This window comes from Rosa chinensis, chromosome 2, assembly GCF_002994745.2.
Source record: "Rosa chinensis cultivar Old Blush chromosome 2, RchiOBHm-V2, whole genome shotgun sequence".
Taxonomy (NCBI): domain Eukaryota; kingdom Viridiplantae; phylum Streptophyta; class Magnoliopsida; order Rosales; family Rosaceae; genus Rosa; species Rosa chinensis.
This window is the reverse complement of record NC_037089.1, coordinates 1,266,533-1,291,158: the sequence shown is the minus strand read 5'-3', so window position 1 is coordinate 1,291,158 and position 24,626 is coordinate 1,266,533. Positions and strand designations below refer to the sequence as shown.

The 24,626-nt window shown below is 37.2% G+C and overlaps 4 protein-coding genes across 7 annotated transcripts; 2 read left to right on the top strand and 2 right to left on the bottom strand.

Annotated features, from left to right (window-relative positions):
• The first annotated feature begins 8,217 nt into the window (after nucleotides 1-8,217).
• On the top strand, nucleotides 8,218-12,055 carry LOC112190903 (two-component response regulator ARR12). 3 transcript variants are annotated; one of them, XM_024330417.2, is made up of 7 exons: nucleotides 8,218-8,352; nucleotides 8,641-8,771; nucleotides 9,133-9,285; nucleotides 9,468-9,866; nucleotides 9,966-10,042; nucleotides 10,225-11,454; nucleotides 11,738-12,055. In XM_024330417.2, exons 2-7 carry the CDS (start codon nucleotides 8,654-8,656, stop codon nucleotides 11,807-11,809), a joined length of 2,049 nt encoding a protein of 682 aa, XP_024186185.1. In that variant the 5' UTR covers nucleotides 8,218-8,352; nucleotides 8,641-8,653; the 3' UTR covers nucleotides 11,810-12,055. The 3 variants fall into 3 exon arrangements, with proteins under 3 accessions (XP_024186185.1, XP_024186187.1, XP_024186184.1); XM_024330419.2 differs by lacking the exon at nucleotides 8,218-8,352 and having other exon boundaries at nucleotides 8,427-8,771; nucleotides 10,225-10,915; nucleotides 11,027-11,454; XM_024330416.2 differs by lacking the exon at nucleotides 8,218-8,352 and having other exon boundaries at nucleotides 8,429-8,771.
• A 166-nt stretch (nucleotides 12,056-12,221) lies between these two features.
• Nucleotides 12,222-15,660, bottom strand: LOC112190904 (calmodulin-binding protein 60 E). Of its 2 annotated transcripts, XM_024330421.2 has the most exons (7): nucleotides 15,197-15,658; nucleotides 14,446-14,521; nucleotides 14,293-14,351; nucleotides 13,709-14,202; nucleotides 13,459-13,619; nucleotides 13,146-13,349; nucleotides 12,222-13,059 (listed from the first exon to the last, which is right to left on the bottom strand). In XM_024330421.2, the coding sequence occupies exons 1-7, from the start codon at nucleotides 15,325-15,327 to the stop codon at nucleotides 12,364-12,366; spliced, it is 1,821 nt and encodes a 606-aa protein (XP_024186189.1). In that variant the 5' UTR covers nucleotides 15,328-15,658; the 3' UTR covers nucleotides 12,222-12,363. The 2 variants fall into 2 exon arrangements, with proteins under 2 accessions (XP_024186189.1, XP_024186188.1); XM_024330420.2 differs by having other exon boundaries at nucleotides 13,709-14,351; nucleotides 15,197-15,660.
• Nucleotides 15,661-16,489: 829 nt separating this feature from the next.
• Nucleotides 16,490-18,784, bottom strand: LOC112190905. The gene is made up of 3 exons (XM_024330422.2): nucleotides 18,431-18,784; nucleotides 17,542-17,565; nucleotides 16,490-17,039 (listed from the first exon to the last, which is right to left on the bottom strand). The coding sequence occupies exons 1-3, from the start codon at nucleotides 18,621-18,623 to the stop codon at nucleotides 16,738-16,740; spliced, it is 519 nt and encodes a 172-aa protein (XP_024186190.1). The 5' UTR covers nucleotides 18,624-18,784; the 3' UTR covers nucleotides 16,490-16,737.
• Nucleotides 18,785-19,847: 1,063 nt separating this feature from the next.
• Nucleotides 19,848-24,207, top strand: LOC112188598. Its single transcript, XM_024327747.2, has 3 exons — nucleotides 19,848-20,421; nucleotides 20,527-20,737; nucleotides 21,245-24,207. Exons 1-3 carry the CDS (start codon nucleotides 20,185-20,187, stop codon nucleotides 23,998-24,000), a joined length of 3,204 nt encoding a protein of 1,067 aa, XP_024183515.1. The 5' UTR covers nucleotides 19,848-20,184; the 3' UTR covers nucleotides 24,001-24,207.
• Nucleotides 24,208-24,626: the final 419 nt, after the last annotated feature.

Genomic DNA, 24,626 nt, shown 5'->3' with positions numbered 1-24,626 from the left:
TTCTCGGTCTTCTCTCATTATTTTCTTGAATACAGCCTAAGGGCATTCTTGACGACTTGACCTAATGGATGTTGAATGGATTTCAATGGAAAACGTGGACACTCATCTAAACTTCTAAAGGTATTCGATCAATCATCTTTCCTTGCCCCTAAAACAAGTTTTCGAATATTCGGGTATGCATAGTGCATGTCCTATCATTGAAATTTTGGCATAATATACTTAGAATTAGAGAGTGATTAGTGAGTGATGCTAAATCAAAGTTCAACACGCTATTTTAAGTCGTGTTTTCTTTTGGGGTCTCTGTGTATATAATTCCTGCAGCTTAATTATTAGGTTTTCATTGTTGCAGATATATAGGCTCCACCTTAAAAAGGGTGCAAGCCATGAAATGGAGCTAACATAGTTGCTGGTTCTTTGGGAGCGATCAATCTAGCATAGCTGCCTCGTCTGCTAGATCGAATTCGTTGTTTTGAGTAGAGCATAGCATGACACATGATACTGTCAAATAAATCATGGGTTAGATTTTGCTTTGTTTGGGTTATTGTTTCAGTCCCCGGTTGACGTTTATCTAATGTGAATTATGGATTTGATAAAAGAGAAGTTTTAAATACACACTCCAAATTACTTAATACACACTCCATACTAAATACACCACCCATTTAATTTCTCATTCTAATATTTTACTAAATACACAACCCAAAATACCTAAAATATCCTTAATCTCAAAAATCATGAAATATCCTATTATTTAACTATATTAAGGCTACTATTTAATATGATTAGTATATTTTAGTATATTACTTGATGTTTTGTAAATAACCATATTGATTACTTGTGTTAGTATAAAGATTTATTATTGTTCCCTTTAAATAGATGCATATAAATAGGTTCTGTATTATTTGAGTTCTCATCCACCAAACATCATGCTGATCAAGTATAAAATTATGAGTTGAACATTTAACCAAAACTATATCAGTAGTTTCTCCACAATGGCAGAATTATAAAGTTGTCATTAGAGGGGCCAAACAAATTAACAATTACAAAGTTTTTTCAACCGTGATGTTTTATATTAGAAAATAAATGGATTAATCATATGTCTTAAGGAAAAAAAATAACTAAAAAATGGGAGTAAAGTGATCCGTTTTAAAAATGCCATTGATTTTGAAATTCTAAATATTATGGTTTCTAACCTCACTTAATTACAATTTATTTAAGGAAAAATTAAATTAGATAGTTTCTAACTTTTTTCTTGTATTAAATTAGGAGGCTATGTATAGAAATTTGTTGTGTTTATCTAACTATTTATACATAAATAGAATAATATATATAAGGAAAATATGACTATTTTTTTGTCTTCTAATGCATAGGTGTCTATTTTGGTTATTTAACCTAGCTACAAAATTTAATTTGAAATATAAAATAATAGGAATGTGTATTAAGTGATTAGGGGTGTGTATTTAAAATTTCTCTTGATAAAATAATCACTTTATTTATTTCCCATTTTGTTGAAACATAATTTTTGAAGGCCAACCAACATGAGTACAATCAGACAAAAAAAAAAAACCCAAGAATACAAGACAAGACGGTTATGATCTTAGCATTATGCTAGAGGTTGATAATCTGTGTTGCACGATTTATCCACTAATAATACGAATACTTGAAAATAAGAGAGAAAAAGTTCCAGAAAAGATAAGACTTCGATAGAGCTTTTGGCTACGACCTAGTTTGGCTAGCAAACAGTCTTTTTTCTGATGCGTGAGCATGCCAACACCGAGGGTGCAGTCGTTGGAGCGTCTCCGCTATGGACGAAGAGAGCACCAACCTCGTCACAAGGTTCTTTTCTATGCCTTATGGATAAGGACTTTTGGTGTGATCTTCTGTGTCACCAAATCAATACTTAGCATTTAGCATTGTATGCTAAGCAGAGGAATCACTGGAAAGTAGGAGAAAACACAAGGTTTTGCTAAAGCGTGACTTTAGCTTCACTGGGTTGCTAGGGCGTTACCCTGGCTTCGCTGGTTTCAACTAGGTTAAAGGTTTACTCCGGAGAGACTTTGGATAATCTGTACGATTAGTTGACTGAGAGATTGTGTCTTGTATTTCGTCTTTAACATCTATATATAGGCTACTTACTGCAGATTCACTTTCCAAATAGGAGTGAAATACCTTAAAGGATATACTATATTTTAGGCCATAGTTATTGGCCTTGAATACAATCAAAAAACTTATTAGTCTTGATAACATATCGTAGGCAATTATTGTCACGTAGCTAGAATATAGGCAAGGTTAATTGCCTCTTGGAGTCTTGGACGTAATCTTCCTCTAGGAACGTAATCCTATAAGTGAGTTAATTGCCTTAATAACCAACTGTTGGATATATTCCTGACCAAACTATTCCACGTCTATTAATCCTTTTTTTTTTTTTGAATCACACACAAAATAGGTGTCAATATATATTGCATCACAAGCCATAATAGGCTGTTACATACCCTTCCGCATTTAGACAAGAAGATAGTGGTAGTACTTACAATGGTACATATCAATATATAGACCCACTCACTAGACAGTTAAATTCGTAGACATAGCGGAATTCCTCCTTTGGTATTACTCCAAAGGCGCTAGAGACACAACAAAGTGCTTAGATCCCTAAAAAACTTAGGGAATTATTGAAAGTAAAAAGTTACTAACATAGGATCTCAAAAAAACGAGAAATAATATAGGCCTAGGGCACAAAACCCTAGCCCAAATCACCAAGCCCAAAATACAGCCCCTAGGAAACAGTGGGCTCAAGGCCCTGCAAACCGGCTCAATAGGCCCAGCCGATTCCTTCGTACAGCAGTCATAAGTGCAGAACCAGCGCCACCGCCGCTGAACTAGCTCCACCAGAACCCTGTCACAACCCCAGAACCTCGTAGCTGTCGATCTTGGATGCCGGGAATGGAGCATCTCCAACCATCAAGAATTCCAAAATTGGAAACCAAGCAAAACTCAACAAGAGTTTACCCAAAAACCAGATCGAAGCATCCAAGAGAAGTCGGCGACACCGCTTTGAAGGAAAGTAGATCGGGATCTAACCACCTCCCATCCCAATCCATCACCCATGTCACAGAAATCGGACAACCGGCCACTGTGTTTGAAAGAGATATGGCACCAAAAGACCCCTGAACCCGTCTATCAAAACTTCAAGTATCCACCGTCCCTTGAAAGCTTCCCCGAGCCTTAGCCTTCATCACCCGTCCGACAGCGAACCACAGATGACAGGAAGGCCAGAGGCCAGTTATGCCTCCGTGCGCCGCCGGACGAGCGCAATCGGACAGAAAACGAAACCTCTGTATTTAGGGGCTTGTGTAGCGCGTTTAGGTCGCGTCTAGCAGAATGTGAGCCTTTTCCACGTCTATTAATCCTTAATTGCATGGGAACCTTGATTATTCGTGCATATATATATATATATATATATATATATATATATATATATATATGGGTCCAGATCAAGGGACATATTATTTGTCACAATTTTTTACACTTACTTTTATCGCTTAGATCTTAGTTAATCAAATGGTTGTTATTAAATGTGAGTATGATTTGGTAAGTGACATAGTAATAATATTATTTTCCAATAAAAAAGATAATAAATTTAGTTAAACAAAATTCTTTTTATAAAGAAAATCAAAGAAAAAGTTTTACTTGATTGAAGTTGAACTGTAGAAGAAGAATAACTATTTTCCAATAAAAAAGATAATAAATTTAGTTAAACAAAATTCTTTTTATAAAGAAAATCAAAGAAAAAGTTTTACTTGATTGAAGTTGAACTGTAGAAGAAGAATAGCAGAGGATAGCAAGAATCCCAGGATTCATTTCGAAGCAAATTCAAAGCAGAAATAGTACGAATCTTAAATCAAAATTGCACAATAAAAAAAAAAACAAATAAAAAACAAATTCCCAAACACTATACCATCAATACTCTATTAATTCCATATATGAACACCACCAACCGGCACAAATGCATGCAGTAGAAATAGAAATTCAAAAAACCTTCATTCTCAGAACACCCAAGCTGGGTTCATGTCAAAGACGTGTGTTTCCCTTCAAATAAAAACACAACCTCTTCAAAAAAAAAAAAAAACCCAAGACCATCTTCTTCTTGAAGAAAGGGAAAAGAAGAGTTAAGATATGGATGTAGTTCATTACAAATCATAGTATTTGATTCCTTCCTATATATTCTAAAAGCAAAGAATTAGGATTTGCTCAGGTCACTGCAAAGATATTAACTTGATCGATTGGTTAATTTGCCCATTGGTCATTCAATTAAGAAGATTGATTTTGTTGTTTAAAAAGAAAGATTAGATGTGGATTTTGAATTTGATATGACCTCAGATTGGTTTTGTATTTGAAAAGGAGCACACCTCTTTGTCATGAGCCTGGGTTTTTCTTTTTCTCGTTGAAGAACACCCATGTTCTTCTGGAGTTGGATCACATAAAACATTTTTCTTTGATTTTCTTTATAAAAAAAAATTGTTTAACTAAATTTATTTATCTTTTTGGTTGGAGAATAATTTTATTGCCATGTCACTTGCCAAATTGTACTCACAATTAATAACAACCATTTGATCAATTTAGATCTAAAGGATAAAATTAAGTGTAAAAAATTGTGTCAAATAATGTGTCCCTTGATCCGGACCCTAAATATATATATATATATATATATATATATATATATATATTGGTACTGAAGGACAATGAAGGATAATTGTAGGGTTCTTGACCCAAAGCACTAAAATCAGCTAAAATTGTCTCACTTACCCCAACAACAAATTTTTATTCTCGCTTACTCTCTCTCTCTCTCTCTCTCTCTCTCTCTCTCTCTCTCTCTCTCTCTCTCTCTCTCTCTCTCTCTCTCTCTCTCTCTCTCTCTCTCTCTCTCTCTCTCTCTCTTCTATCTCTCTGCAAACACCATGTCCGGTTCCTCAAATTCCCATCCTTGCCGGAGCGAGTCGTTTAGAGACCTGAAGCTCCGGCGACGCCGCAACATGTCGGAGACTAGAGTTTCAAAGGGACAACTGCCAGTGCCCGTCGTCACAAAGCAGCAATGTCTCCATGAAAGCCTTACTAGAGCCTCTCCTTCCTCGAAACCTTAATCTAACATAAGCGAAGCTCACCTCTCCGCCGCCGCCGACCGACCGTTTCTGGAATCTCAGAAGCTCATTCCGATTATAACGAGAAATCTGGTAATGTTTTGGTGGTGGAATTGATGCTTGAGGTGATCCGGTTGCTGAAGGAGAGGAGCAAAACGAGAGCTCGATTGATAAAACGGCGGACGGGGATGATAGGTCTCGGCAGTGTCTGCCAGAATGCCAGCCACATTGAAGGAACATAACCACAACCATATTTAATTATCAAATATTTGATAACTAATAGTAAATCAATGAATATCAAGATTGCTTGATATCTAAATAGGTGTTATTTAGCCTCTAAATAATATATTCCGAACTTGTTGAAAATATATATTTTGGGTCATGGATATTGGCCCGGATTCCTTCGAGTCACCCATTGTCAGGAAAAATGTTAATTTTGGGTTCAAAAAAGAGCACTACAAATTAGTTCTATATTGGATGCTGCTCTACAAAGTATCTTCCCTAAAGTTTTGTGACCCTTAAAGGGCTCAATATTTTTTGAAATCTCGTATTAGTTCTTATTCACTATAAGCCAATTTGTTTTTTTGATTTGTCAATCACACAGTGTCCTCAAAATCTTCCTAGGCCCAGAGTCTAATCCGTGCTCGGGGGATCTTGTCAGAACACTTCCTCCCCCCTGGCCACCAAGAATATATGGAGATTTAACTCCAATAAGCATGGACGGGATTCGAACCCAGGTGTGGGGGTTCCACACCTGGAGGCTCTTACCAACTCGACCACCTTTGGTGGTTAAGCCAATTTGTTAGATATAAGGAAAAAATCACATCGATGATCAATTTCTTTCTGGAATTACTCAAACAACTATTTCTATTGCTCATGCAGCTATCAAACAATGGCACCAATCTCATTTATGAATTTCTCGAATAACTTTCGTTATTGCTCTAGCCTCGTAGCAATTATCCACTAGGAAAAATAGTAGGGCTGCCACTTGGTTTGGTAATTACCAAACCGACCGAATACCAACCGATGTTTTAGGTTCGGTAAACCGACTTTTTGGTAACCGAGACCGATAAAACCAAAATCGAAAATTACCAAAAAAGTTGGTTTGGTTTTGGTAAATACCGAATCTACCGATTATCTAAATATTAGATTTATATACTACAGTTTTCAATACATATACATGTATATTAAGAAATAAACATAAAAACTTTTATAATAGTATGAACATTACTACATATACTACATTAATAGTACATGTATTTTAAGTAACCTAGTCAAAGATGGTTAAATAACCTAGTTTTATTGAAAATTGCTAAAACTTGATGTCATATATACAAAAGAAAGCTATAATTAGTAGATGAATACAAAGTTTATGACTATAAAATTTAAAAATCTAGTTTTGTTCGTTCTAATTTATATTATAAAGAATTAGTTGTTCTAAAGTTGATAATACCGAAAACTGAAATACCGAAAACCGAAATACCCAATTTGGTAGATATAATTAAAAACCGAAAATTTTGGTTGGTAATTGGTAACTCAGTTTTGAAACCGAAAACTTTATTTTTGAAGTTGGTAATACCTATAACCGATTCGAACCGACCGAGTAACGGCCCTTAAAAATAGTGTAATTGCGACGAACCTAATAGCTAAAGTTGTTCAAACGAATAGATTCCGCATCAAATCATGTTAATTATTAACAATTAACACATAATTCCTTCATTATTGATAAATTACACTTTTCTTCCCTTTAATACCACAAAATAAAAAGTCAAATGAATTTAACAAAACCCATGTGAGGTCTGGGACCCACATTGGGAGGGTTTGTTAACTCTGCAAAATGTACGCGTTTTCCAATACCTCAGCGCCTGTTGTATCTCAGTTCCTGGGACCGACGTGTCGTTTTCCCGTGAAGGCTGCCCTTTTTTTAAAAAAAAAATTATTATTTTCTTTCCCGGGTCCGGGCCAACTCCGGAATCTGAAGCGGGTCCCGCGAGGACTGGGCTAGCCCAATGGGTGGTGTCGTCATAGAGCAGGTACAGGGTTGGCTTCTGTCTCATGTGAGAAGTGTACTTTGGTTGGGTACTAAGGTCTTAGGTCAAGTCTGACTTATTCAACCAAGCATCCCTTACTCTCTTTAGCTAAACGTGAACCGCACTCTCCTACTCTAATTTACACTAAAATGAGTTCCTAAATTCATAACTAGCCATTAAATTTTTTTTATAGAAATAATGGACATCATTTCAAACTTCATGATAGTAAACTTTGCATCATTCATTTTTCAATTAGTTGTATAATTTACTCAGAAGTGTTGCCAGTATGAATTCAAATTAAGATTTTCTCTCAATCTAAAATTTATTGTAAAATTTTTTAGACCGTTCCCGTTAATAATAACACATTTAGTCTCTTTGTATAATTAAAAGACAATTTTCTATGTGAATTAATGTTGTTAAAATTACACTAAAAATGACTTCCGTTTTTAGTACTCAACTTTTTATTATGTAGGGATTTAAACGTAATTAGTTCAAAATTTTGAACAAACCAATGACTTGATCTAAACACAAAATAAATAGTATGGAAGACTAGATTGGTTAGATTACATGACCATGTATTTTACCCCCTTTGAAATTTCACCAAAATAAGATTTGGTTAGATTACATGAGTCACCTTGAGTCCTTGACTTATAATTTTAAGATAAAATACAAACTTACCATCATCAAGAGTTTTGAATACAAGATAATAGACTAAAATTACGGCATTTCAAAAGGAATGAAACAATTAAAAGTAAACTTTCCAAAAGAAGTAAAAACGAGAATCATTCTCATTAAAGTCCCAAGTAATCAGTGGGATTCTGTTTGCAACAGTTTACCATCATTTCCTAATAAGTAACAAAACACAACACAACATCATCACCCATTTAGAAAGTTTCCACGGATAATTACCTTGATGTAAATTCTTTTGCACCTATGTGATGAAGAGAATCTAATTGATGAGTAAATTATTTTTTTATGGTATAAAAATGATGATAGGGTTCCATTGACCTGTTATCAAAACCTAAAGGTCTTCCCACTCTTGAGTTTACCCTAATTATAAAAATGGCTGCAAGCAAGCTCTGTATTATATAAAACTGAAACCCCATTAGCAAAGGTGAAGCCTATTTTCTGTGCTGGGTTTTTAGAAGATATAAAGTAAAAGACAAGGACGCAGAACTCAGAGAGATAAAGTAAGAGTTTCACAAATTCACAGCATATAAAATATTCCAATAAAGATTTTTGTTTTTGTTTTTCTTGAGTTGAATCCTTCTTTCTGTTCTGGCCATCCCCATCATTGTCCAGTTGTACAGCCTTTACTTCTACCCACACACACACACGCTCTCTCTCTAGCCACTTTCTCAGTTTTTGATCCCTCCCCACGTTCAAAATAAAACCCAGAAAGTTTGCAACTTTTGTTTTACTAAGTTAGTGATATCTTTTTCCTCTGTTATTCCTCTGTTTCTCATATTTGTGTGAAGTTGGTGAGTCACAATGACTGTGGAGGACCAAAGAGACCGGTTTCCGGAGGGTATGAGAGTCCTAGCCGTCGACGACGACCCAACTTGTCTCAAATTCTTGGAGGGTTTGCTTCGCAAATGCAAGTATCATGGTAATCAAGTCTCTTTCTTTTAGTGTTGTAAATACTCTGTTCTTGAAGTTTGAATTGGACTGTTTTTGTTAGGGTAAGAGATTTACTCTGTTCATCTTGAAGCTAATCCACAGTCTCAATCTCTGTTCAGACTTTGTTCATTCAAATTCTTTCATTTATGCTATTTTCGGACACTTAATTTTTGCAAAAATCTCCTCTTTAATCTTGAGTTGTATGCTAATGTGTTCTGTGGCTGGCAACATGGAGATGAAGCTATGAGAAACTGGAATTGTCATGAAGTTGGTGTGGTCTATTTTTATTTGAGCATTTTAGGTTTTGATTGTGGACATTTGTTTCAAACTTGGGTTTTGGTCCTTTGCAGTTACTACTACCAATCAGGCAATCAAGGCATTGGAAATGTTGAGGGAAAACAGAGATAAGTATGACCTAGTAATTAGTGATGTTAATATGCCTGACATGGATGGCTTTCAGCTCCTTGAACTCGTGGGACTTGAGATGGACTTACCTGTGATCAGTAAGCATGAACTTTCTCTTGAGAATGTGTATGACTTCTTTAGTATTGTTCGAATTGGATTTGATTGTAAAAGTGGAAAATTTCTAATTTAGTTTTTCATCCGAAACCTGATTATGGATAGTGATTGTTCAAGAAGTGGGGGAAAAATGTGTTATTGACTTCATTTTTGTGTCGTGCGACAGTGTTGTCAGGATATAGTGATTTCAAACTTGTAATGAAGGGAATCTCCCATGGTGCTTGTAATTATTTGTTGAAACCTGTTAGAATTGAAGAGCTCAAGAATATCTGGCAACATGTAGTCCGGAAAAAATTCGACTCCAAGGACCAAAAAAAGTCTTCCAATCAGGACAAGTGCAATGGAATTGGAGAAGGTGTACAAGGGGCTTCGCCAACAGGTAGTTCAGATCAGAATGGGAAACTGAGCAAGAAAAGAAAGGACCAAAATGGAGACGAGGAAGAAGAAAGTGAAGATGATGAACATGAGACTGAGGACTCATCGAGTCAGAAGAAGCCTCGGGTAGTTTGGTATGGGGAGTTACACAGAAAGTTTGTGGCAGCTGTAAATCAGTTGGGAGTTGAAAGTGAGTCTTCTGCTAATGCGCTGATTTTGTTGTACAGTGATTATCTTTACTGATGCACTTTTTCTGTCTTCCCCCTTCCTTCTCTTTAATTTATATCAGGGGCTGTTCCGAAGAAAATTCTTGACCTGATGGATGTTGAAGGATTATCAAGGGAAAATGTGGCGAGCCATCTACAGGTACTCATCTTTCCTTGCCTTATTATCAGAACAACTTTACTAGTATGTAGCTCTGCAGTAATTCTTGTATTCGAGAGGAATTGCTTGCTTACCTAATTTTTATTCTAGCTAGCACTGATTTTTCAAAAGGCCGCTGATTGATCCGGAACTTCTTGTTGATACTCTCTCATTTTGTGTTGCAGAAATATCGGCAATACCTTAAAAGAATAAGCAGTGGCATGGTTGGTTCTTTGGGAGGAAAAGAGTCCTCTTATGTGCGCATGGGTGTGTTAGATGGATCTAGAGATCTACAATCCTTGAGATCAGGGAGAATCTCTAGTACTACTTTATCAACATACACATCTGGTGGGATGCTTAGTAGATTAAACTCGCCGGCTGGTTTGAGCACAGGAGGAATTACTTCTTCCGGTCTGGGACAACCTGGTCACTCCCAAAACTTGAGCAACTATATTAATCCTTTTGCAAAGCTCCAGCCAACTGTGCTTCCAAACCAAAGTTCAAATTTATTCCAAGCGACTCCAGCATTATTACAGCTCAATCAGTTGCAGCAGAGCAAGTGCATCACCCACAATGGGAAGTCCTATCCCGACAATGATTCAACAAACTATACAATATCATCTACGTTTCGGAATTCAGGAGTGTCTTCTAGTCCACTCCCTTCTGATTCCAATTTTTCGAGCAATCATTTGATGTTACATGGCATACCACAACAAACACATAGTACGGAAGTGTTTGGAAATCCGACTTCTGTTAAAGTATCATTTGACATCGGCATCTCTGGCTCCCCTAATTTTCTGGATTACAATCGGTGTAGTGAAAACTTTCAGGGTGGTGCACGGTTATCCAGCTTTCCATCAAATGCTTTGCCAATGAGTGAGCCTTTTAATCATGGTCAAATGCATGCTAATAACTTGGGTGTTTTTTCTGGTAGGCCTCAAATTGGGAACACCCTGAATGATTTTTCTTCTGTAAGTGCACTTTCAGCTCCTGTTGATGAATTAAGAGGAAATGCACAGAACCAAGAAGGCTTGATTGGTGATGTTGTACCGACATTGAGTTACATGCCAAAGCAAAGGTGGGAAGAACACAAGGAAGGTTACAACCACGAGTTGAATCAAACTTTCAGTGCCATAAATTCCCCGGGTTCTACATTAGGTGTTAATGGCCGTGTAAGCCAGAGTTTGGATCAAAATGTTGCAGTATGCAGTTATGAAAGGAATTCATCTTTATTTGACCGGTTAAATGGGGCCACTGCAATGTTTGAGCAACCAAGTGCGGCTGGTAAGTCTTCCATGGAGACAAAGATGAAGGCGAATGAGGACTACTTCTTGGAGCAAATAAAGTCACCTAGTGGCTTCGTTCAGAATAGTTATGAATCATTGAATGATATAATGAGCACAATAATGAAACGGGTATGATTTGCTGCTTATCTGAAGTCTATTCTGTATTGATGTCTTCTCTTATTTTGGCCAAGTCTTATTTAAATACGTCTTAAATCCTACATCTTCATTAAACCATCAAAATGTTCTGATTTATTTTTGGATGTAAGCAGTGTTGCTTCACATTGTGTCACATTCTTCTTTAGACCAAGTCATTAAGAACCATTTATTTGCAAGTTTTTATGAATTCTGCGTATACTTTGTCCTTCTCTTCCTCTTCAGCAGGATATATAATATGAATGATTATGATATGCAGGAACAAAATGAGAATCTCTTACTGGATGCAGAATTTGGATTCGATGCGTACTCCCTTGGCTCATGTATGTGAGACATTGCTGTTAGTTTTCGAGAAGAGAATGGCATCAACAGCTATTTACCCTCTATTACGGGGAACATCATTGTGCAATTTCGTCTCTCGTGTAATTTTTACCTCATCTGCTACTTTCATGTTCCTTAGTAATTTCTTATGTCCTTGCATTTGCAAATAGGAAAACTCTTATCTTCCCAATTGTTTCAACCTCTTCTTCCCCTTTCCTTGTTGAAGTAATGGGCAAATGGCAGAATAAGTTCCCTACTTTCTTTGTATATTCTTTGCCCACTTATCATTTCTTTTATTTTTCTGTAATAATCTAAGATGAAAATAAGCTTATGTATTCTTTCTGTACAAGGTTCTTTAACCGAAAATAGTGAAGCTTCTAAATAAATGGATCAATAACAATTTTTTGATACAGAGGACAGAAGAAGATAAAAAATTTCCAATATATATTTAAATTCCTAGGTTTCATTCCCTTGTGAAACAAACAAAGCATTAACAATTTCAAATCATCAAAACACAAGTCATTCCATGATGAAACAGGCTGTGATAATAACAAAGCATTACATTCAATCTAGTTCTGTAAGTGTAAGCTGAGCTCTCCGTTCTGCAGCTCTCTTCCTAACAAATATTCCCCACCTTAATGCAGCTTTGAGCTTAAGCCATCCAACAACAGCTTTTCCTGAACTTTTTCCATGCTCTTTCCCCACTGATTGACCTACACGAGGCTCATACTGTACACTATAATTATAACAAGCTTCATCAGAATTACCAAAACTAGGTCCTGTTCCGATTCCAACTCCCATACTAAATGTCTTCATTAACAGTCTCTGCATGTCATCACTCTCCAACATTTCTGAACTCCTGATCCGGATTTCATCAGCAACATTAAAGTCCTCAAACCCGTTCCCATAATTTGGCCGTGACCAATCTGTTGAAAAATTTGATGTACCTCCAAGTGACATGTAACCCGTGGTGCTAGGTAAAGCTGTTTGTGGGTTGTTTAATTTAACCAAAGATGTTTGATCAGACCTCACAAATGGAACAAACTGAGGGACGACTGGTGGGTGGTTATTTTCTATTCGAAACTGTTGACCGAAATCAGCGTCATATTGCGGCCTGCCTTGAATAGCTGCAGAATGGTGATCTAAGGCATTGTTGTGGGAAGCGACTGCCACAGGTGCAGTCATAGCCATCATGCCATTGTATTCTACGACTTGATGCCAATTATCATATGCTCTCTTCATCAGAGTATCCACTGAAACCTGCATAACGAAATCTGAATAAGCGAACTGAGTCTAAAGAGTACACGAACAAACAACATGTTTTTGAAGAATTGACAACAACAAACCTTTTGACTGTGAGTAAGGGATTCTAGGGAGAAAAATTGTCCATCAGCAATGAGGCCCCTGAGTTCATAAATATGGTTGAATACAACACCCTTGGTTTGAGTTTCATCAGTGTAGTAAACATAGAGCTTTCCACTCAAGACACAAGTTTTTGCATGCTCCACGGTGTTTTCCCACATCCTGTTGGACATACCGCTCCCAAGGATCTACATTCCGAAATATTGAAATAAGGAAAAGAAGAAGAACGATAAACAAAGCCTACAAAAGCAAGAGAAAAATAGTGCTTAAAATTGACTAAGTGGAACAGATACTTACACTTCTTAATTTCTGCGGGTCCTTAACAAGAAGACGGAGAAAGTCTTCAACAGTTACAATCTCAGACTTAATCAGCTTCTTGTGTAGAGCTCCATCCTTTGCTATTCTATCTAATCTCCACACCTCATCATGCAAAGCCGGTGGGTAATGTTTCTTGTATACTTCAAATTACAAAAACAGTAAAATGGTTAAAACAAGCATTGCTTAAATGTGATATGAATTGAGGAACTCAACACAAAAATTAACTCACATTCTCCCCTGTGATCTTTAACCAAAAAAGCATCTGTTTTAGCTTCACAAATACGAATTCCTTCACAGTTTCCAGGGGCAACCTTAACTCCAAGCCTAAATTTCCTACTCCTTATCCAGCTAGAATTGTCTGTAAAAGTAAGCTCTCCAAGTGTACCCACCCCTTCCTTAAGAATAACTTGTACATCCCCTGTCAGAAGTGGTCTTTTCCCCTCACGCTCCTTTACCTCATGGTTTTCAAAATGTTCTTTGGTCCAACCATCCTCAACTTCTTCATTGAAGTCACCTTCCAGTACAACAATATTGAGCTTTGCAGATGCTTCTGGTCCTATTTGTACAACAGAGCCTTTACTTAAGTCTAGCAACACAACATGAATCGCTGCTCCTTGCTCTCCCTCAACCTTTGCACCTGTGAATAGATGTGGTGGCATTCTTGTTTTAAATTGTAGTTGAAGATTTTTCTCTTCTGAGCCTAATATTCTGGGCGGTGGAGACCTGCCATATGTGAAAAATGTGAACAATATATTGGTAATTCTACCATAAAGATGAAGACATCTAAATAATGATATATTGGTTGGAACAAACCTTCCAGGCAGTTCAACACGTTCTATTTTCGTCAAAGCACGCTCCAATTCCTCACTAACCTATTATTCATTCAAGAAAGTTTCATAATGATGAATGAATTGTGGCATGAATTTTTGGATAACAGAACCAGTAAAGAGTGAAAATTTGACTCACAATTCTGCGGAGCATAGGCTCCAAAGTTGACGCAAGTCTTTGCAAGCTATCCACCTTCAGGGATTCCACAATCACACTGCATATGAATGGAGCATGCATATAAACAACAGAGACATAAAATCGGATATTGAGACCTTGAACAGAGAAAACTCAACAATATGATTATAATGATGCATAATGGCACTAAAGTACTAAGCTTCAGGATGTTAGTTAAGTTCCAGAAAGTCTGGGGGCCAAAAAGTACTTGGTAACTGGATAAATCTATGGCCTTGAAAAATCTAATCAGAGCTCCATTGCCGTAAAATTAAAATTATCATTGAAGATTTAAGCCTGAAACAATTCCCAGAACAGAGTAATTGTCTTTTGAGGCACTAAGAACGCATTCTTCTTAGATGTCTCATATATAACCCAACAAGTTTCCATTCTTCAAACACATTCTTATACTAGAAAAGTGGCTAAATAAGAACACTATCAAGCAACCAAATAACTCAATTACTCAAAATTCCTGCATACCATCAAAGCAATTGAGCTAATACTTATCACTCAACTGCGATGCAATCTTCATCTAACATTTCTAGTCATTACATGAACCAAACCAACATTCAATCGTAAAGTTTTGATGATTGAGTCATCGACTGAATATGAATAAGATACCCAAAATTAATTCTTTCATACAAATTAGTACCACCTTAAAACAAAGCACAACAATTCAATACATAAATCAAAACATGGAGAGAGTAAAGAACTAAACCTTGCCAAACCGGGCAGTTTCGGTCTCTTCGATTCATGACTGCGATGGTCTGTCTCATCATAACCCCCATCCACATCCACACCTTGTTCATATCCTCTCTTTTCCGCCCTCACGTTTCTCGAACTTTCCATTTTCAGAAACTTACCCGCCAACACAACTAGTCTGTTTAAAACTTTCCAAAATTAGAAACCCAAGATGGTTCTAGAAATCACCTACACATCAGAAGCTTCATCGGAGAACGACAACGCATAAAGCCCTAAAGGTTTCAGACGAAACCCCAGAAAGACAAAAATATGGTTTTTGTCAAAGTTTCTGCGAACCGGGTATTAATTGGTATAAGATCTCTAGGTTGGAAATGGATCTGTATGGAATAGTTTATAGCGTTCTGATCCAATCCGGGATTATAATATTGGGATTTTGCATGTTAAAATATTAGTGTGTAGTTGTGTACAATTCAACATCACAGCACAGCTGGGTTTGGTGCGAGTCTTGTGAGTGCATGAATGTTATAAAGTCTGAAACCGCGTCTTTTGGTGCAACCCTTTGTGCCATTAGCATCATTTCATATTTGAATTTTTTTTTTTTTTTTTTGGTAAAGGAAAACATTATATTAAAAACAAATAAAATGGATTGGTACATATAACATTATGTGAAGAAAGTCAATGCTGCTTACCTGCGCCGACAGAGAAGACCTTAGGCTGATTTGTTATTTTTGGACTTTTGGGTAAAATGGAGGAGACACTTTCGACCGAGACCTAGACCTAATTGGTCCGATGATAATTTTCTCCGGTGAAGGACTGAAGTTAGACTTTCTCCGGAGACCATCAGAAAACGAGAAGAAAAAGTTTGAGTATGGCAGGCTATGAAGAATGAGCTAGGGAAATATATACAGTCTTCTAGAGTGAAATGATCAATTATCACTAATCGTGGAGATGAGTTAGCCGATTCTGAATGTGCCAAAATTTGGATTTTCTTTACTTGTTTCAGTCAGATTTGACTTAAAAACATTCCCTAATCAAGGAGCTGAACCCGCCATACTAAATGAGCCATATATGGGGTTTCCTTTGTTATTCGAAAATAAGACGAAGAAAAACTATAACACAGTCATCCCTGATCAAGGAGATGAATCAGCTACGCTAAATAAGCCACAAATTGAAAGTTTCTTTTCTAAGCTTCAGTCAAGAATTATGAAAGTCATAAAAGGTGATGCTAAGTTGCTAACATATGGTATGATTGTAGTAACATGATGTATAACATAATGTGAGATGGTAATTCATTCATATGCAAAACCCATGCTTGAACTGGTATCTCTATTTGTACTGAAATTGGGTTTCGTTTACAAAGGATAATCTGATCACTATATGCCATTTCTGGGCAATACAAGTCAATTGGAAGAGGGACAGAGGGTGAGGGAGACAGATCACTCGTGCTGTAACAGGGATACAACCGAAGCAATTTTGCTTGGTTGTATGTATAATACCGGGGAGAAACACAAAGAAGTAGATCAACTGAATGGCATGCAATTAGCCATGTTTTACAAACTATTCCCCTTCCCAACCCACTTGACGGGCTCGTCTTTCCCACAAGGAAGTCACCTTTCTCTCTTTGATGAGCAATGCCTCGGCACGCTCTCTTGCTTCCTCACATGTTTCTGTTGCAGCATTGCACTTTTCTGCTTCTCTCTGGTACTGAATAGCCACCCTTTTTGCCTCAGCAAATGTGATGTTCATGTGTCGGGTGTGCTCCGTGGCGACAGCTTCCTGCAGCTTCAACTCTTCTGTTAAGAGGTCCACAAACTGCTTCTCCATCTCCTGCTTCAGATCTGGGTCATTACTTCCGCAATCTGTTACATCAACATAATAATGTATCACATCATCTGCGTAATTCCCAATGATTAATTGGGGAATCAAATCCCGGAAGCAGTGAATGAAAGATTGTTTAGAGTCACAATTCATAGTGACCCTGTTCCATACCAATATAATTTATCAACTCAAGAGAGCTGTCAGCATTTTGAACTAAATTACAAAATGGCATTTCTTTGAATGTGAATTACTAATATTCTTTTACTCTTTTTCTTTGCTCGAATAATAGGTTCCAACTGCTGAAGATGTGTTTTATACAGTAAGGTTACCAGCATTCCTAGAGTAACTTATCAGAATGGAAACTCTAGCAAACTCTGCATTGCCCAAACTGAGATTTAAAACGTAGAAGAGTTTCTTCATTTCATTATAACAGGCAAATGTAGGAAAAAGCCATGCCCCACTTCTCTCAACCGGAGTAAAAGAAAAAACGGAAAAGAGAAAAGGAATAACACAACAAAGTTATAGGGTAGGATGTGTTCTAACCTGAGACTGAGAGATTGGCCAATCCTGCAAAAATATAGCAAAAGCCGAAAAATGAAAATGTTAATATACAAGTAAAATCAACTCTCTGACTACAAGAAACTAAGAAAAGACTTTTATCAAGCAGCTTAACAACCGAAATAGAACTTCACAAATCCAATATACCCAATCAGTACAAACTAAGAGATAAAACGAGAAAGAGAAATGAAAACGTGACCGAAAACAACTCATTGAACTGCAGTGTATTGAGAAGGTGTCAAATGAGGAAGGCTTCACTCCATGAAAATACCAATGACACAAGCAACTTTAAGTATTCTGTTATCGTACAAGATCTAACAATACCATTGACACAAGCAACTTTCAGTATTCTGTTATCGTACAAGATCTAACTAAAAGTGAACAACCATTTAAGATCAAATTACAGTAGGCATATTTTAGAGTAATTATCAACAGCACAAATATCCTATGCAGGTGCTGCTTATATCTTGATTGAAGAATCAAACATTGCACGGTTACATGAAGACTTAGAGGAGCCAAGATCTCAACTTTACTTAAAAAAATGGACAAGAAACTAGAAAAGCGAAACTGGGTTCCACTATTATAAATCCAATAAAGTGAAGAGCTTGAACTTCATAATGCAATACCAAGATCTCAACCTTACTTGAATCAAACAGTAAATCTAAATCTGAATTGGGCATCACATGAGCAGCATCTCCAAATAAAAAAAACAGGCACTAACAAGGATCCAGACCCCAAACTGATGACATGGGTACCCTTCAATTTCATTCCAATCCACAAAGAACCAAACTTTCCAGAAACCCAGAATCGCAACACAAACATTCAGAATCAAAACCACATTAAAACCCATTTACATGGAGATAAGAGGGGTTACCAGGAGCGATTTTGAGCAGGGACAGAGGAGGAGGGCAATCACAATTGCAAGTTGGGCAAGAAGATTTGGCACCACCCAACTGAACACCCTTCTTGAACCTCCAATACAGGGCCGGCCCACAAACCGCTAAAGCTGAAACCACCGCAAACACCACCAGGCAACACCTCAAACAAGTGGCAGATCGCCTTGACATGTTTCTCTTGCTGTGGAATTCAGTGTGTCACTGGCTTTTGGGGAAAGTGAGATCTACTCAGGATTCTGTTCTGACTGATTGTTCTGGTAAGTTTCACACTCTGTTTTGAAGAGGTCAGTGGTACCGCATTAATGAGCTGTAATCATGGAGATAAGAAAAAAAAAATGTTACCAGAGACAAGAGGAAGTGGTGGTTTTGGTATGGAAACACTTGGAAATCTAGTGAATAGGTGAGAGATTTGACACGGGTCAGATGACATTGTTTTTTAATTTTTTTTTTCTATAGAAAATGGTAAAATAAAAGGATATACTAGCAGTCAAATGTGTATCTTTCATGTCCCATGTGGGAAGAGAATTGCTTGGCCTTTTAATTAATCACCGACTGAAAATTATATGTCATGAAAGTTTCAAAGAAAATAGGACTTTGTCACAATGTCAATAGTGTTAGGCTGTTAGCAAATTACCAACTAGTCAACTACTACTCTATTGTTTTTTTTAGGGGAATACAATATATTTTAGTGATAAAAAGATCATAACGATCGTATAAGGTCAATTTAAGGGATTCAAAAATCACTCATTTCATTCACTGCTCAACTAACTGCATAAATAGTCAGACTAAGACCCATAAAGGACTGCAAACTAAACAGACTAACTTTCAAAAGGAAAATGCAAAGGTCAATAGTTATATTATACATGTTTATCGGTACAAGCATTTGAGGGGTTTTATATTTCTCTAAAATTTATCATTAAATTAATTCATTGTATGATACATAACACAAACACTGACTAATATGCGATTCTAAACTCTTACTTATTAAAATTTCGGAGTAGTATTGCTACGGCATGTACATGACCTTTTCTTGACCCCTTGGCTTGTACATCAGTACATAATATAGACAAGAGTATGGTTCACAAAAATGAAGTTCCACCATTTTCATTTTTCAAGACTCAAGTTCATTAAACAAGCTGCCTTAGCACTGCAATGAGATTATGAGAATTACAAGCTCTATTTCTAGATATGTAATACCAGAAGATATTGAAAAATCAATAGATATTTAGAGAGTAGATTTCCATCTTTCAATAGTAAGAGTTCATTGATAATGCAAATTTTCTTTCAAGATCGGGTCCAAATCGTACTTGGGGTGTAATAAATTACTAGGGTTTTGGTTGTAACAGATGTCAAAACCTCACTAAAATGGCGACTTCCTCACCAGTCTAGTCTTGTCAATGGTCTACCTACTTCCATGCAAGAATTGCAGACACAAACTCATCCCTACCCTCTGCTACCACTTCACAGTCCCCCAACCCAAATCCTGATTCATATTGCGTATATTTCAATCCACTCACTTCTCAAAACCAACGATTTCATCCAAAGTTTTCTTCTTCTTTTTGTCAAACTGCTTGAGCTCCCAAACGTTTCGGTTTCCTACCTTCTTATATGCTTTGTTTCTCTCTGTTTTTCTCAACTTGAATAACCCAATAAACCATTGCCTTCTGTGTTTCTACTCGTAAGTGAATGATCGTTAAGTTTTCCAGCGTTTAATTTTCCTCTATCTCTAACAATGAGTGAGAAAGAAGCCATAGATTGTGAAGAAGGTTCATCAAGTTCTGATAGAACCAAAAAGGAAGAAGCTTTATTATGTTCTGCTAAGCTTCACATAGAAGAAATCCGGACCCAGAAATTCTCTATTGGTAAAAACCAATCTTTTCCTTTAACTCAAGACCTTCATTTTGCTGTAACCAACCTCTCAAAGCAGCTTTATCAAAAAGACTCAAACTTTTTGATGGAACTCATCCTAGTATGTTTCCCCTCTTCTCTATAATGTTCTAGTCAATTTTTTTATGTAGCTTTTTAATTTTATTGTGAATTTTCTTTCTCAAATTATGTGTGTGTGTGTGTGTAGAATGCAGATGAGAATGAATACAGAGCAGATGTGGAGCCAACTTTGGAGTTTGTGATGACCCAAAAAGACATAACTGGGACTGGAGCACCAGCCACTCTGCTGGTTTTTAATAATGAGGTTGGATTTTCCAGGGAGAACATGGATTCCATTTGTGGTATGGGCCATTCTACAAAGAAGGACAAGAGACAGCAGAGTCTTATTGGAGAGAGAGGTAAATTCTTGTTAGAATTTGGCTTACATTTCAAGATGATTGGGAGCTTTGTCTTAGAATGTGGAATATAAATCTGGAATTCAAATCTGTGTATGGTTGACTAATGTCTATTGCAGGCTTTTTCATAACTGCTGCTTTAGATGTTCTATATGTTCTATTATGCATTCTTCATGTCCTGAATAGATAGTTAGGTCCTTTATGGAACTCCCATCACTAGAAAATGACTCTTTAAAGTTCATATCTTTCTGTATTAATGTTGAAGAAAGAAAAAGCAAAGGCTAATTGAAATGTAGGCATTAAGTAAGTAATTACTTTCCGAAGTTTAGCTTTTCTGCTATGTTGCCTTCGAATATGCACTAGTATTCAATGCATAATGGTAGTTCCCAATGTAGTTAATGTCTTCAACTTTGCTCTTAGTTTCAGCTGGATGTGCATAAGACTTGCATTATCTTTCTGAATTGCATACTTGTTATCAAGTTGAACTCCTAATACCCAAGTTGCTTGCAGGAAGTGGATTTAAAAGTGTATTTCTTGTGAGTTCACAGCCTCACATAATTAGCAATGGTTATTGTGTCAGATTCTTGGAAGAACCAGATCAAGATTGTGGTATTGGTTATATAGTTCCCCATTGGGTTAGTGGGGAGCCTTCTCTTTCTAGCATATTAGATGTATATGGGTTATGCAATGTCTTGCCTACTACCACGATTGTTCTTCCTCTGAAGCCTGAGAAGGTTGAAGCCGTGAGAGTTCAATTATCACAATTGCGTCCAGAGATTCTCTTGTTCTTGTCCAAGCTAAAGCAAGTACATGTACGCAGGTGTGATCCTGAAGCAACAGATGATTTCTCAAGGTTTTGTAAAACTAGTGGGACTGAACAAATGGAGTTATATAAAGCCACTTCACGTGTTGTTCAACTTTCAGTTAAGCAAAGAAAGGGTGATAGTGAGGAGTTGTGCAAGTATTACTTGTGGGAGGAGGCATTTCCTGTAAAACCTGCTAATAGAGTTGGTATAAGGATGAATGTGCAGAAATGGGTGATTACCCTTGCTTTTCCATCCAGAGAAAGGATGGGAAAGGCAACTTCTTCTGTTGGTATATTTGCTTGCCTACCCACGGAAATGGTCACAAACTTCCCATTTCTCATTCAAGCAGACTTCATTCTGAATGCTTCACGAGATTGTATACTGTTAGACAACGTATGGAACTTGGGAATTCTTGAGTGTATCCCATCATTATTTGTGGATGCTTTTCAGTCTCACTCCCTCCATTCTTCAGTGGATGAGCCATTTGAATATTTACCTGCTCAAGCTTCACCAATTCCTGAGTTTAACAAGGTAAAAGAGTCCATTAGAACTAGATTGCAAAGTTTAGTGATAGTGCCTTGCCAAATACTTGAGGGTACACTTTCCTTCGTGCTGCCTCAAGATGCAGTTCGAGTCCTGCCAAAATTTAGGGACCTAGTGATTGGAATTAGAGCAAAGGGTAATGTTTTGAGTGGTTCATCTTCATCTTTATTGAGGAAAGTCTTGCATCCGACTCTGGACCTTGAAAAGTACAATGCAGTTCTGAAGTTTCTAGATGTGAAATGTGCTGATGATCATTGGTATACAAAATGCGTCCAAGGTCTCTGCAACCCCACTGAGGATGAAATGGTTATAGCAGATAGCATTATTTCGTTGCTAGAGTGTATCAAGTTTCTGATGTCAAGCTCTCTTGATGATCCCTTGGTGCGTGACTTCATCAAGAGCATTGGAAAAAGCAGGTTTTTGAAGACCTTGAATGATTATAAAACACCAGAAGAATGTGTTCTGTTTGATCCTGCCTGGGAAAGTATTCTGAATCAGACAGATACACCGACCATTGATGTAAATTTTTACGGAACTGAAATTTTTCAGTACAAGAATCAGTTGAGAGATATTGGCGTGAAGGTAGATCCTTTGAGTGTATGTTCTCTTCTCTCTGGAATTCTGACCAAGCTGGCAAACCAGCCCCATTCTTGTTATACACCAGACACTACCTTTATAACGAGGATTTACAGCTTCCTCAACAAGTTCCACTGGCGTCCAGAAGCACCAGATGAAAGCCAATTTCAGGTGTGGATACCTGACCCTCCTCCAGGTGGATGGATTATGCCTCAGCAATGTGTACTTCATGTCAATCATGTTAGGAAGTATCTGTTTAGCTCATTCTTTTGGCTTGACGAACTTTACGCTGAAGAGCTCCTCCCCTTGTTTTCTTCAGCCTTTGGGGTTGCAGAAAATCCTTCCATCCATCATTACTTAAAGCTATGGGAAACATGGGCGTCATCGGAGAACTTGCAAGTGACTCTGGTAGAGTGCTGCTCCTTCTGGGAGTATGTTATAGACAACTGGAATCCAAAAGTTGAAGAGACTCTAAGACAGAAGTTGACAAAATTACCTGCCACAAAGTCAACAGCTGAAGAAATATATCTGATCAACAGAACAGAAGTGTTCCTAGCTGATGACTTGCAACTGAAGAAAACTTTCCTGAGCTATGACGAGGCCCCATTGTTCGTGTGGTTTCCCACAAGCAACTGCTTGTCATCTGTTCCTCCTAGAAGACTTTATGCCATTTACGAGTCCCTTGGAGTGAGGAAGGTGTCCAAGTCATTTGTGTGCAAACCGCATACCATCCTATTATTGGAGGAGCTGGATAAGATTGATGCACAAGATGGATTGATTGGCAGGGGTTTAATCAAGCTTATTTTGGGTTTTCTTGCTGGTCCGGAGGTTAATATGCCATTGAAAGAGAGACACAATGCTGCATGCTCACTCATTAAACTATCAGTGTATAAACTTGAGAGACCAAATCAAGTCATTTATCGACTGATGCCATCTGCTAGTACAACAGTGGATGTAAAAAAAGTGAAGCTAGTTACCTGGAAGAAGATTTCTCATCGTTTGCTCATTGATAACTCAGGCTACAGAAATGGAAAATCTGATCCAGAATTTGTTACAGCTTTCGCTGACGAACTCGCTCAAGGACTGTTAGTGCAGGCAAGACATTATGCAGCAGCACTGAGCAAACTTATCCAATGGGGATTTATGTTCGATTTTAATGAGAAGGAAGTGGATTTTTGGCTGATGAGAGAAAATTTAGAGTTGCCTATGGAAGATAAGGAGTTTCTTAGTGCTGCATTCCTCTCATCAACAGAACTTGTTAGAGGAAAGCGGGCATCTATGGAGACAGAGGAATCAGGCCCTTCCACAGCAATGCCTTCATGCAAGAAGCTGCGTCAGTAATAGAAGGCGATTTGAAACCTGGCTCCTTTTTTTTGTTCATGGCTTGAAATATTGGGGTCATCAAGTTCATTTTGATATATTTTGGTATATTTCTGCAGTTTGGGCTATATTTTGTATGCTAGCTAGTTGAATAGGACCAAGATGATTAATTGAGCAACGTTGTATGTAGTGCAGAAACTGCTGCGCAGCATATATGAAAGAAATTGGATTTTGTTAATTCTAGAATCAATCTCAAACCCAAGCGCATTGATGTTTAGCTTATTACCCTAGTTCCCTACTTTATTATTTTAAGAGATTGCATGCATGAATTCTCAGCATCTCATTTTAAGGACTTGAATTTTAGGACACCATCCATGCATAGATCAAGTCATCAACTGGGCAAAAATCAGTTGAATTGAGAATGATTTGGTTGTTCACTTAAATTTTATGGTTCTAATGAACAATTAACATTGTGTTGATATATATACTCCTTTTTGTTTCTTACATAAGTACTGGGAGAGCTTTTCTATTTCTTTTCAGGTTGAAACCAAAGATCATGTATTAAATTCGTTGTTTTGCTACCTTTTTAATTCCTTGACATTATGGATGTGCAAATTTCTTGTCATTTGATTACCATCAAGCTTATT